This window comes from Mustela putorius, unplaced genomic scaffold (genome assembly GCF_011764305.1).
Source record: "Mustela putorius furo isolate JIRA1106 unplaced genomic scaffold, ASM1176430v1.1 tig00000129_pilon_pilon_pilon, whole genome shotgun sequence".
In the NCBI taxonomy this organism is placed as follows: domain Eukaryota; kingdom Metazoa; phylum Chordata; class Mammalia; order Carnivora; family Mustelidae; genus Mustela; species Mustela putorius.
The window spans coordinates 25,020,856-25,034,048 of NW_025421290.1; the positions used below are offsets into that span (position 1 = coordinate 25,020,856).

General features: G+C 42.4%; 1 protein-coding gene across 2 annotated transcripts in view; it reads left to right on the forward strand.

Annotated features, from left to right (window-relative positions):
• Positions 1–604: 604 nt before the first annotated feature.
• The window catches only part of NRDE2 (NRDE-2, necessary for RNA interference, domain containing), a 48,091-nt gene continuing 35,502 nt past the window's right edge, over positions 605–13,193 (forward strand). For both annotated transcript variants that reach the window (XR_006604185.1, XM_004739066.3), the window contains exon 1: positions 605–754. Coding sequence is in view for 1 of the 2 variants with exons in the window: in XM_004739066.3 (XP_004739123.1) it covers positions 691–754 (64 nt within the window). In the remaining variant the exon portion in view is untranslated. The remainder of the gene's footprint in view (positions 755–13,193) is intronic.

Here is a 13,193-nt window from a genome sequence, read left to right on the forward strand (position 1 = left end):
ATATATGCACATATTTTAGACTTTATTAGATAGAGCACAAGCAGGGGGAGCAGAAGAGGGAGAGGGAGAGGGAGAAGCAGGTTCCAAGCCGAGCAGGGAGCCCGAGTTGGGCACCATCCCAGGGTCTCGGGGTCATGTCCTGAGCTGAAGGCAAAGGCTTAACCCACTGAAGCACCCAGGTGCCGGGTGGTAACGTGAATTCGGTCATCTCACATGGGTTTGAGATGGATCTGCAGTCACAACTCCTATAATAGCTAACTTATCAAGTGCTTCTCGTGGGCCAGGCACAATCACGACTAAGTACCTTAAGTTAAGAATGCTCACTTAATCTTAAGAACATTTTGCAGAAGAGGAAACAAGCTTACAGAGTCAGATTACTTTAACCCAATGGTGATAGTGTGAGTTCAGGGGTCGAACTAGGATCCAGCGCCTGCTACTTTCAGCTTCCAACGATTCTACTTTGGGGTCTCTGCATTTTCCGGGTTCTCACAGAGGTCTTCAGGTATCAATTTCAGGGGCGTGGCCCCGCTCCGCCCCGCCCCGTCCCCGGTCGAGGACGAGTTTAAAAAAACACACACACACACAAAAACCACACTTCCCAGAGTGCACCGCGGGCGCGAAGGCCTCACTGTCGGCGAGCGCTCTCCGGCGCCATTTCTGTAGAGGGGAACGGCAGTGCGGCCTGTAATCATGGCGCTGTTCCCGGCTTTTGCGGGCATTGGTGAGGCTCCCAATAGCGGCAGCGCCAGGAAAGGTAAGCATACAGAAGGGATGAAGAAGGCACTTGGCGGGCCTACAGCGGAGTTTCTCAGTCCTAGGCCTGGGCCCTTGCCTTGGATTTGTTTATCCCCCTCTATCCCAGAGTCCTCCGCGGCGCTGCGAAGACTTCTGGGAAGCGAAGCCTCCCGGCCCCGTCCTGGCTTCGGCTTTGGGTCGCACAGCAACAGACGGAGAAAGAGGGACGGAGGAGAGGCCTTGGGGCTGGGGCTTCGATGTTGTCATGCTCGGACCCCATTCTTGCTTTGAGCCTCAGTTACTTCACCTGTGAAACGGAGATAATAGTACTCCTCATCTCAAGGAGATTTCTGATGCAAATGCTGGGTGTTCTTACTACATCTTTCTTCCTTTCCCGTTTTACTTCTTTCTGAACTTCTTAGTGGGTTCATAGCTTTTTGCCAACCTAGAGCTAGGGATTAGGATCCAAAGCCTAATCGAACGCAGTTTTTCTCCAGAGGGGCACAGATGCTGGGAATCAGAACTGTTTATTGAGGGTCCGCAGGTGATGGCATTCCATATTCTATTTAGCCTTAAACATTTCCAGGCCATCTGCATTATTAAAGATTGCGACGGGGGATTGTCATTTGAAGTAATTAATACTTGAGTGCCTGGGTGGCTCAGTGGGTTGAGCCTCTGCCTTCGGCTCAGGTCATGGTCTCAGTCCTGGGACTGAGGCCCGCGTGGACTCTCTGCTCAGCGGGGAGCCTGCTTCCCTCCTCTTTCTCTGCCTGCCTCTCTGCCTACTTGTGATCTCTCTGTCTCTCTCTCTCTGTGTCAAATAAATAAATAAAATCTTAAAAAAAAAAGTAATTAATCCTAGATCATGCACTTAGGTGACAGAGTCCAATTGTGTCTAATACCTCTTTTATATCCTCATGGTTCCTTCACTTCTTTTTTGGTAATGCTGTTCATAATTTTGAGTAATTTTTTATATAATTAGTGTAAGTTTTGGCTGTCTTTTACTAGACTGTAACCTCCATGTGGTCAGGGATAGTTCTACACATTGTAACATACTTTGATCCAGGCATAAGTCTAGAATATAGTAGGTGTTCAACAAGTGGTTGCTGAATATACAGACCTGTAATAGGTGATGTGGGAAACAAAGGCAGGAGAAACATTATTAAATTTTCTTACTACCTACAGCCCATTGACCAGTTCTTAAAACAAGTGGAGTGCTCTTCCTCTAGGAACTCTGCTGCCTCGATGTTTATACTTTGCTAAGGTCAAAAGGCCCTGGAAATCTTGCTTCCAAAATTTGTTAGCAACTCAGGCTATCCCTAACTCTCTCCCAGCTTGAAAGTATATAGTGGGCCACTCATTGTGACCCCAGTGCAGCTCTTTCTGCCCAAGGGTCCTGTCCCCATGCTTTAATAAAACTAGCTTTTTGCACCAAGGAGTCTCAAGAATTCTTTCTTGGCCCTCATCTTTGAACCCTAACTTCTTCCCTACATCAATGTTTATTTTTAAAAAGTAAAAGGTCAGATATTACAGATGTCACAGGTGAACTACAGGAATACTGACTTCTGAGAGGAGGTTCAAAGAAGGTTTATTTAAGAGGTAACTTTGGCGATGGGTCTTCATGAAGGTAGGATTTGGACAGATGGAGATAGTGGAAGGACATTCCAGTCCCTTCAAAGAGATGCAGGAAGAAAACTGTGTGACCTGTGCAGAAAATTGCTAATAGCCCAGTTTGTTTGAAAATACAGCGGCATAAAGGGGAGTCCTTTTGGGAAATGTGGTTGGGTCGGTGGTGAGGGAGGGTAGTGACTTGAGTAACAGGTCAGGGGTTTATCCTTTATTTGGAGAGGGTGAAATGGAAAGTTTAAGGGGAGTGTCACCTTGTCATCTCTCTTAACCAGTATTTGTCAGACATGTTCGGGTAGTCGATGGCAGTAAAATGTTTGTAGGAGAGCTTTTTATGCAGCACTGTATTTTTTAAAAATTTGAATATTATCACTTGATGAAATTAACTATAATTCTTTAATATCATCTGATTTCCAGTCAGTGTTCACATTTCCCAAGTTGTCTCAAAAATGGCCTCTTAATGCTTCTTCAAGTCAGGATCCCCAAAGGATACAACATTGTATTTTGTGGATATATCTCTTAGGTGTTTTTAAAATACGAAACGGTTTCTCCTTCCCTTCCACTTTCCCTTGTGATATATTTGTTGAGGAAAATGGGTCATTTGTCCTTTAGACATTTCCCCACCAGATCCTCCTGGTGATATTTAGCATGCTTCTCTATCCCAGTATTTCCTGTGAGCTGGCAATTAGATCTAGAGAGTTAATTAGATTCAGATATAATTTTCTAAATTGAAAATACCTGGTCGGGGTATTTGCTGTTGACTCCGGTCAGGAGGATGTGCTGTCAAAAGAGTTTTCTTTCAGAAATGTTAAGCTTGATCAGTGATTTCTTGGTCCACCCTGCTTAGGCATTATGGAGCTGTCCATCAGTCTTTCACCTAATGATCTTTGCAGCCATTTATAATTATTGCTTAGAGACATTATTTCATTGGGATCACAAAATGGTTATTTTCTAATTTTAAATTTTCCTCCTATATTAACATCAGTTATTCTATAAACTTCCTGTCAGCACTGCTGCGGTAACTTGAAATAGAATTCAGGCAGGAAAGACGGAACGAATGGTTGCTTCTTTTCCTTTGTCAGTGTTCAGAAAATGAGTTGGGGTCCCTGCAGCTTTTAGAGGTCTCAGATCCTCTTCATTATGAACTCTTGAATTTTTAACACTTGTATTTCAATCCATTGCGCATACTGTTTTTCTTATGCTCGAATTGTCCCATCTGTGGCTACTGGGAGCCTAATTAAGTTTGGTGTGTGTCTTTTTTGACATGACCCAGATGTCTTAATTGCTTCCTTGCTTTCTGGCCTAAAAGGTGCCCAGAGCTCATCACTTACATGTTTTGTTAGGGCCTGGAATTGGCTGTCTCTCTAAAAAACATGGTTTCTTTTAGTGGAAAATGATATGGGAAGGTTAAAACCACAGGTTGGTGTCTGGAGTACCAATTGCGCTGGGTTGTCATTACTTCTAGACATTTTGGTCAAAACCAGGAAGAGAGAAGTATATCATGAATTCACCTTGGTAATTCCAGGCCGAATTTAAGATTGTGAGATTTTTACTTTCTTCCTTTTTTTTTTTTTTAAAGATTTTATTTATTTATTTGACAGGCAGAGATCACAAGTAGGCAGAGAGGTAGGCAGATAGATAGAGAGGTGGAAGCAGGCTCCCCGCTGAGCAGAGAGCCTGATGCGGGGCTCGATCCCAGGATCCTGGGATCATGACCTGAGCCTAAGGCAGAGGCTTTAACCCACTGAGCCACCCAGGCGCCCCTTTATTTCTTTTTATAATTTAATTTGTGATTTATACATACATCTGTAATTTAATGTTTATTTTTCTTTCCTCTGATGCTGAAAATCTTAGTTCCTGGGGCACCTGGCTGGCTTGGTGGGTAGAGTGTGTGACTCTTGATCTTGGGGTTGTGAGTTTGAGTACCATGTTGGGTGTGGAGATAAAAAATAACATCTGTTAAAAAAAAAGTCTTGGGGTGCCTGCGTGGCTCAGTTGGTTAAGCAACTGCCTTCAGCTCAGGTCGTGATCCTGGAGTCCTGGGATCAAGTCCCACATCGGGCTCCCAGCTCCATGGGAAGCTTACTTCTCTCTCTGACCTTCTCCCTCTCATGCTCTCTTTCTCTCTCTCAAATAAATAAAAATAAAATCTTAAAAAAAAAAGTCATAGTTCCTAATGCCACCAGTACAACTGTGTATATGTTTAAAATAACAGTAGTGATATGATTAATACTGAATAATTTAATATTTCTTTGTGGTTCTTTTTGTCCTTAGGATGTATCCTGCCGCAGATGTGTGGTCAAATGGCCATGTTTTAAAATCACTTGAAATAATTCTCTGCGTGGTTTTGTCACCGGTTTGGCATATAGTTAGGTATAGTTGTTTTTAATTTTTAGGGATTGCTTTTTTTTCCTTGTTTTTGAATTGATCCTGTTTTATAGTGTTCTGAAACATTTGCATGGTCCTGAGGTTGAAAATGTAAACCAGGTATATTCAGAGAAAAAAAGGCTTTCATTTCTGTTCCTCCAACCTGCTACTTTCTTTTTTCTGTGGTTAGAATTTTAGTCTAGTCAGTCAGTGATATCCTTCCATTTTTTTCTCAATACGAGTAACTACATTTCTTTCTCTACCTTAAATGTAGACTGTTCTACATTTTATTTCTCTCTCTCTCTCTCTCTTTTTTTTTTTTAAGTTTTACTTCCTGGGGCCCCTGGGTGGCTCAGCTCTTAAGTGTCTGCCTTCGGCTCAGGTCATGATCCCAGGGTCCTGGGATCGAGCCCCACATCCGGCTCTCTGCTCAGCAGGAAGCCTCCTTCTTCCTCTTCCACTCCCCCTGCTTGTCTTCCCTCTCTTGCTGTGTCTCTGTGTCAAATAAATCCTTAAAAAAAAAATATATTTACTTCTTTATTTTAGAATGAGAGAGAGCTTGAGCAAGCAGAGGGAGGGGCAGAGGGAGAGAATCCTGAAGCAGGCTCCCTGCTGAGCACAGGGCCTGATGTGGGGCTTGATCTCAGGACCCTGAGACCATGACCTGACCTGAAATCAAGAGTCAGACACTTAACCAGCTGAGCCACCCAGGCACCCCACTGTTATGTATTTTTTAATTTTTAATTTTTTTAAAAGATCTATTTATTTGAGAGAGACAGCACAAGATTGGGGGGGGGCAGAGGGAGAGGGAGAATCCCCCCCTTTTTTTTTTTTATAAAGATTTTAGAGAGAGAGAGAAAGAGCAGGGGAGGGGCAGAGGACAAGCTGACTTCCCACTGCGTGATGAGCTGGATATTGGGCTCGGTCCTAAGACCCTGAGGTCTTGACCTGAGCTGAAGTCAGATGCTTAACCCACTGAGCCACCCAGGCACCCTGTAGAGAGAGACTCTTAAGCAGACACCCTGCTGAGTGCAGAGCCAGACAGGGCTTGATCTCATGACCCAGAGATCACAACCTGAGCTGAAATTAAAAGTGCCCTGCCTCTGCATTTTAGCTGAAATCCCAGAGATAACTCTACAATCTGTGCCCTCTACAGTATGAGATCTTCCTCATTTCTTTTGACTGACAGAACTCCATTGTGTGATGCCATATGGTTTAATCAGGCAAGTTCCTATTAAGAACATTTAGACTGTTTCTGTTCTTCTGCTGTTATAAATAGAAGCACTGTCCTGTTTTATTAACACATGATGTTACATTAGTTGCAGGTGTACAACATAGTGATTCACCCACTTTATACCTTATGCTCTACTCACTGCAAGTGTAACCATCAAATCACCGCGCACCGCTGTACAGCTGTACAGTATCATTGACTCAGTTCCCTTCCCTCTGCCTTTTATTCCTGTGATTTATTCATTACATCACCGGAAGCCTATATCTACCACTCTCCTTCACCCATTTTGCCCATCCCCTGGCAGCCTCTCAGTTCTTTATATTTATAAACAATTATGTGTTTTGTTTATGCAGTGTTTTGTAGATTCTATATATAAGTGAAATCATGTGGTATTTTTGTTTCTAAGATTTCACTTAGCATCATACCCTTTTAGGTCCATTTATGTTACCGCAAATGGCAAGATCTCATCCTTTTTTATGGCTAAGTAGAAATTCCTTATTATTTATATTTTTTATACAAATCACATCTTTTTTTACTGATTAGTCTATTGAAGAACACTTGGGCTCCTTCCATATCTTGGCTATTGTAAATAATGCTGTAGGAATATTAAGGGTGCATATGTCTTTTTGATTTCTTTGGGTAAATACCTAGGAGTAGAATTATTGGATTGTATGGTATTTGTGCTTTTAATTTTTTGAGGAATCTCCATACTGTTTTCTGTATTGGTTGTACCAGTTTGCTTCCCACTAACAGTACACAAATGTTCCTTTTATCCACATCCTTGCCAGCACTTGTTATTTCTTGCCTTTTTAAAATTTTAGCCATTCTGACAGGTGTGAGGTGGTTTTCTTGGGTTTTGATTTGCCTTTTCGTGATGATGAGTGATGTTGAGCATCTTCCCATGTGTCTGGTGGCCACTTGGATGTCTTCTTTGGAAAATTGTCTATTCATGTCCTTGCCCATTTTTTTGTATTTCTTGCCTTACACTGTAAAGTGTTATAAAAATGTAAGATCGTTGGGGCACCTGGGTGGCTCAGTTGGTTAGGGGTCTGCCTTCAGCTTGGATGAGCGGTCTGCCTTCAGCTTGGGTCATGATCCCAAGGTCCTGGGATCAAGCCCTGCATTGGGCCCCCTGCTCAGCGGGGAAGTCGTCTTCTCCCTCTCCCTCTTGCTCTACTCCTGCTTGTGTTTTCTCTCTCTCTGTCTCTGTCTCTCTCTCTCTCTCTCCACCTCTCACTCACTCTCTCAAATAAATAAATAAAATCTTTTAAAAAATGTAAGATCATTAATAGTAGTGCAGAGTTTTAATAAAAAACAAAAAACAAAACTTAACTGCTGGACAGGACAGACAGGCAGTACCCAAGTGAGTGACAGCAGCTCTGCTCCTCACTCTGGAGGTAACTGTTAAGTGTTAGGACAGGATTTAAGTAGGCATCGTTCAGTAAGAGGTTTGAGGGGGGAAATATAGCAACATTCATTCTTTCAACAAACAGGCAGGTCTTAGGAGCAGCAGAGAGCCTCCAATGTCTGACCCCTCCAATTCTCAAGTTTTCCTTCTGTGCCATCAGACTATCTATTAGGATTTTATACTCTAAAGCATTGTTGCTCAGAGTTAGGAGGTAAGATGTCATGTCCGTTCATTTAATCCTCATAACATTATATGAAGCAGGTATATTATCCATATTGGGGAAAGAAACTAAACTCACTTTTTTTTTCCCTCTAAAATCTACTCTTCTTCCTGTTTCCGCGTATTGGAAAATGGCACCACCATTCCCCCCAAGCCAGAACTGAGACCCATACTTTAATTTCTCCTCCTTCCCTCAGCCCCATTCAGTTCTTCATCCCGTTCTTCCAAATAACTCTTTGCCCATCTCTTATTCCCTTCCATGTATTTTGCCCGTCCACCTACCCTGTTCCCCCCTGGCAGCCGTCAGTTTGTGCTCTGTATTTATAGGTCTGATTTTCTTTTGTTTGTTCGTTTATTTTTTAGATTCTACATATAAGTGAAATTGTGGTATTTGTCTTTCTCTGACTTATTTCATGTAATACCTTCTAGGTTCATCTATGTTGTTGCAAATGGCAAAATCCCACTTTTTTATGGCCTAGTGATATTCCCTAGAGAGTGAGAGAGAGAGGGAGTGTGTGTGTGTGTACATGTGTGCACATATACACATACTACATCTCTTTTTTAAGATTTAACTTATTTATTTGACAGAGAGAGAGAGAGCATTAGCAGGGAGGAGAGGGAGAAGCAGGCTCCCTGCCTAGCAGGGAACTTGATGTGGGGCTCGATCCCAGGACCCTGGGATCATGACCTGAGCTGAAGGCAGACACTTAACCAACTGAGACACCCAGGTGCCCTACACACTACATCTTTATCTACTCATCTGTTGATGGATGTTTAAGTGCTTCCATCTCTTGGCTACTGTAAATAATGATGCAATGAATGTAGAGGTGCATATGTCTTTTTGCATTAGGTTTTTTTTTCCTTAGGATAAATACCCAAAAGTGAGATTGCTGACTCCTATGGTATTTATAATTTTAATTTTTTGAGGCACCTCCATACTGTTTTCCACAGTGGCTACACCAGTTTGCATTCCTACCATCAGTGCGTAAGGGTTATTTTTTTCCTGCACATCCTTGCCAACGCTTATTTCTTTTTTTTTTTTTTTAAAGATTTTATTTATTTATTTGTCAGAGATAGAGCGCGAGCGAAAGCGAGCACAGGCAGACAGAGTGGAAGGCAGAGGCAGAGGGAGAAGCAGGCTCCCCGTGGAGCAAGGAGCCCGATGTGGGACTCGATCCCAGGACGCTGGGATCATGACCTGAGCCGAAGGCAGCTGCTTAACCAACTGAGCCACCCAGGCGTCCCACCAACGCTTATTTCTTGTCTTTTTTATTTTAGCCATTCCAACAGGCGTGAGGTGGTGGCTCATTGTAGTTTTGATTTGCATTTCCCGGGTGGTGAGTGGTGTTGAGCGTCCTCACGTGTCTGTTGGCCATTGGATGTCTTTGTTGGGGAAATGTCTATTCACGTCCTCTGCCCATTTTTTTTTTTTTAAAGATTTTATTTATTTGATAGAGAGATCACAAGTAGGCAGAGAGAGAAGGGAAAGCAGGTTCCTTGCCAAGCAGAGAGCCTGATGCGGGGCTTGATCCAGGACCCCGAGACCATGACCTAAGCCGAAGGCAGTGGCTTAACCCACTGAGCCACCCGGGTGCCCCTCTGCCCATTTTTTGATTGGACTGTTTAATGCGTATTGAGTTGAATGAGTTCTTTATACATTTTGGTTATTAACACTTTATTAAGTACGGCATTTGCAAACATCTTCTCCTATTCAGTAGGTTGTCTTTTTGGTTTTTTGATAGTTTCCTTTGCAGTGCAAAAGGTTTTTAGTTTGGTAGAGTGCCGATTGTTTATTTTTGCTTTTGTTGCCCGTGCCTGACATGACAGGTCCAAAAAAATGTTGCTAAGACTAATGTCCAATAGCTTAGTACTGATGTGTTCTTTTAGGAACTTTATGGTTTCCGTTCTTACATTTAAGTGTTTTACTCATTTTGAATTTATTTTTGCGTATGGTATAAGATAGTCGCCCAGTTTTGTGCTTTTCCATGTAGCTATCCATTTTCCCAACACCGTTTATTGAAGAGACTGTCTTTTCCTCATTGAATTTTCTTGGCTCCTTTGTTGTAGATTAAATGACCACATAAGTGTGGATTTATTTTACGCTGTCTATTCTGTCTCATTGATCTGTGTGTGTCTATTTTTGTGCCAGTACCATACCATTTTTATTATTACAGCTTTGAGGTGTAATTTAAAATCTGGGGTGTGATACTTCCATCTTTCTTTTTCTTTCTCAAGATTTCTTTAGGCTATTCAAGGGCTTTTGTGGTTTCATACAAACTTTAGGATTATTATGTTCTCGTTTTGTGAAAAATGCCATTGTTATTTTGATAGGGATTACCTTGGAGCTTGTAGATTGCTTTGGGTAGTATGGACATTTTAATTCTAGACATGAGCGTAGTGTCTCTTTTATACCTTTTGTGTCATCTTCAGTTTCTTTCATCGGTGTATTACATTTTCTGGAGCGCTGGTCTTTCACTTCCTCGGTTAAATTTATTCCTAGGCATCTTATTCTTTCTGATGCAGTTGTAGATAGGATTGTTTTCTTATTTTCTCTTTCTGATAGTTTGTAATTAGTGTATAGACACACATCAGGTTTCTGTATATCAATTTTGTATCCTGCAACTTTACTGAATTCATTTATTCTAAAAGTTTTTTTGTGGAGTCATTAGGGTTTTCTGTATATAGTATCATGTCCTCTCCAAACAGTGACGGTTTTACTTCTTCCTTACTAATTTGGATGCCTTTTATATCTTGTCTGGTTGCTGTAGCTGGGAGTTCTAGTGCTGTGTTAAATGAAAGTGGCAAGAGTGGGCATCCTCGGCTTACTCCTGATCTTAGAGAAAGGGCTTTCAGTTTTTCACCATTGAGTATAATGGCTGTGCATTTGTTCTGTATGGCCCTTATTATGTGGAGATATATTTACACCCGCATGGCTGGGAGTTTTGATTATGAAAGGATACTGAGCTTTGTTCAATGCTTTTTCTGCATCCATTGAGGTGGTGTGGTTTTTATCCTTTATTTTGTTCATGTGTATCATGCTGATTGATTTGTGGATTGTGAACCAAACCTGGAATAAATCTCACCTGATCATGGTGTAGGATCCTTTCAACATACTGTTGAATTCAGTTCGCTAACGTTCTCTTGAGCCAGTAACTCTTCAGTTCACTAGCTTACCCCTCTTCTCACTGCCACTTCCCAGTTTTGGCCGTCCTCACCCCCTGGAGTGACGACAGCCTCCTAACAGTCTCCCTGTCTCCAGTCCCACCTTCACTCCCTGAACCACGCTCCACATTGTAGGCGGAATGTTCAAGTGCATTCATTTAAAAACATCCTGTGCCATTCGCTGGTATGAACGCTTTACAAATATTAACTCACTGAGTCGTGACCCTGTGAAGCTGGTACCATTCTCTGGGTTTTTAAGGAGGAGGAAGTGGAGTCACAGAGCCCATAAGTAACCCGTCTGCGGGCAGGTGGCTGGCAGCCGCAGAACCAGGATCTGAGCTCGGGCAGCCCAGCTTCGAACGTGCGCTCTCGCAGACTGCTGTTCACCGCTGCCCTTCAGAATCGTGGATCCAGCTTTGTCCCTCTGGTGCAGAGCTCTTGAGTGTCTGTCCCTTGCTTTTAGGGTAAGCCCAAACTCTGACATGTTTGTAAGGCCCCCAGCCTCCAGCCAGCTTCATTGTGCCCCCACTTGCTCTCCCTCCCAGTGGTCCAGACATAACAGCTTCCTGCTGGTTTCCAGAGCCCCGCTTTTCTGCTTTCAAGACTTTGTACTGCCACTTCTTCTACCCAGACTCTCCCTAGGAGCAGATTAGCCTCACTCCTCCTCCTGGTCTTGCCGAGCTGTTCTCCCAGGCAGCTTCTTCTGACCCATACCTAGTCCAGATCATGTGCTCCCATTAGACCCTGGGTGTTTTCTTTGTCTTGACATTTGTCACTTTGCATGTAAGTGACTGCAAGTGTGTCAGTGCCCTAGGGTCAGGGTGCGTTTGTCTTGTTTGCTGTGTGTTCCTAGCTCCTAGAACAGTGCCTGGCTTTCAGTAAGGGAAAAAAACCAACTTGAGTGAAAAAAAGAGAGTCCGAGATTAAGTATTTTGTTAAGAGTTGCACTACCAGTAAACAGTAAAGCCAGTATTTGAACACAGGTCCTTCTAGTTTAGACACTTGCATTATAAATCACACTGTGATATTAGAATGTTGGGGTTTGGACTCTTTAAACATTACTTTTGGGATCCCCGGGTCTCTTCAAATTGTAGGTTAACTCCGGAGAAGGGCTGACTTTGGCTGGGTACTCTGTAATCACCATCTTAAAAGCAGTTTTTAGCCTCGTTTGCTGGTGCTTTGTGTACAGATGTTTGTGTGCTCAGTTTCCTTGTCGGAAAAGAAGGATTTTGATCAAAATGAAGGGCGTGGTTCGCTCTTATTGAAGGAACAGTCCCCTTCTCTAGTATATATGCTAACTGATTACCCTCAACCTTGGAAGTGTCTTCTGAATTATTCCTGGAGGCGTGGCGCTCACTGGAGTTCACAGAAACCAGTGATCAGTGCTGTTTTGTTATAATAGAATGGGCAAGGGGTGAACTGGGGTGTTTTATCCGGTTGTGATTCAGAATTTTTTTTTAAATTTAAAATGATTTGTGGTGATTTCATCATCCCTCCATCCAGTGGAATTGATTTAGAGCATTTGCACTAGCAGTGGGGAAATAGCATGCTGTTTATCATAAACTTATCATGAACTTATCATAAAAAGCGTGTCAACTTAGGGATGTTCATTATATAATTTTCTGTAAAATTACACATGCGTAGTTCTTCCAGCTACCTGCCTGATTTTTGTTAGGCACTGGTTCTAAAGTGGTTTTCTGCCTGATGCTTCTACCCTTCTTTTCCTAGGGCTGTGTGTGTGTGTGTGTGTGTGTGTGTGTGTGTGTGTATGTATAGCAGAGTGCTTATTTCCAGACAGGTTCAACCTCTGCTTATTTACTAACCTGCAGGGACAAAAGGTTTGTCAGCCAGTCAGCTTCTCTATCTAAACCCTCAGCATGTTGTATCCTGCTCGTCTTCCTGTAATATGTTATGTCCTGCTTGGTATTGACACAGCGATCTAAATACGTATTTGAAGTCTATCACAGGAACTTGTAAATCACATGAGGATGTAGGTAAATATAGAAAAAACCCTTTGCAATCTGATTAATAAATTATCTTTTAATATCAAATAACTTCTTCCAGGATACCATGTAATCAGAATTTAATTTAATAATCTACATGTATTACATGAACAGTTAAGTTTATCATTAAGTATAAATCCCACATGAGCAGAGACCTGGCCTGCCTTATTCCCACTGTAACCCCCCAAAGCCTGGGATGTGCCTGGACACATAGGCGGTATTCAGTACTTCATTCTTTAATGAGTAAATCTCCATTTACAGTGAAGACTGGAAGAATTAAAATAGTTGTATTTATACCTAGATAATAGCATGCTTTTGATGGTTTCAGATTCCTTCAGTGCAGTCAGTTAGGTGCTGGGGATACAGAGATATGAAGATCTGGCTCAGGTCCCCAGTCATTTTATTGACTCAACAAATATTTATTGATTCCAGTTACTTTGTG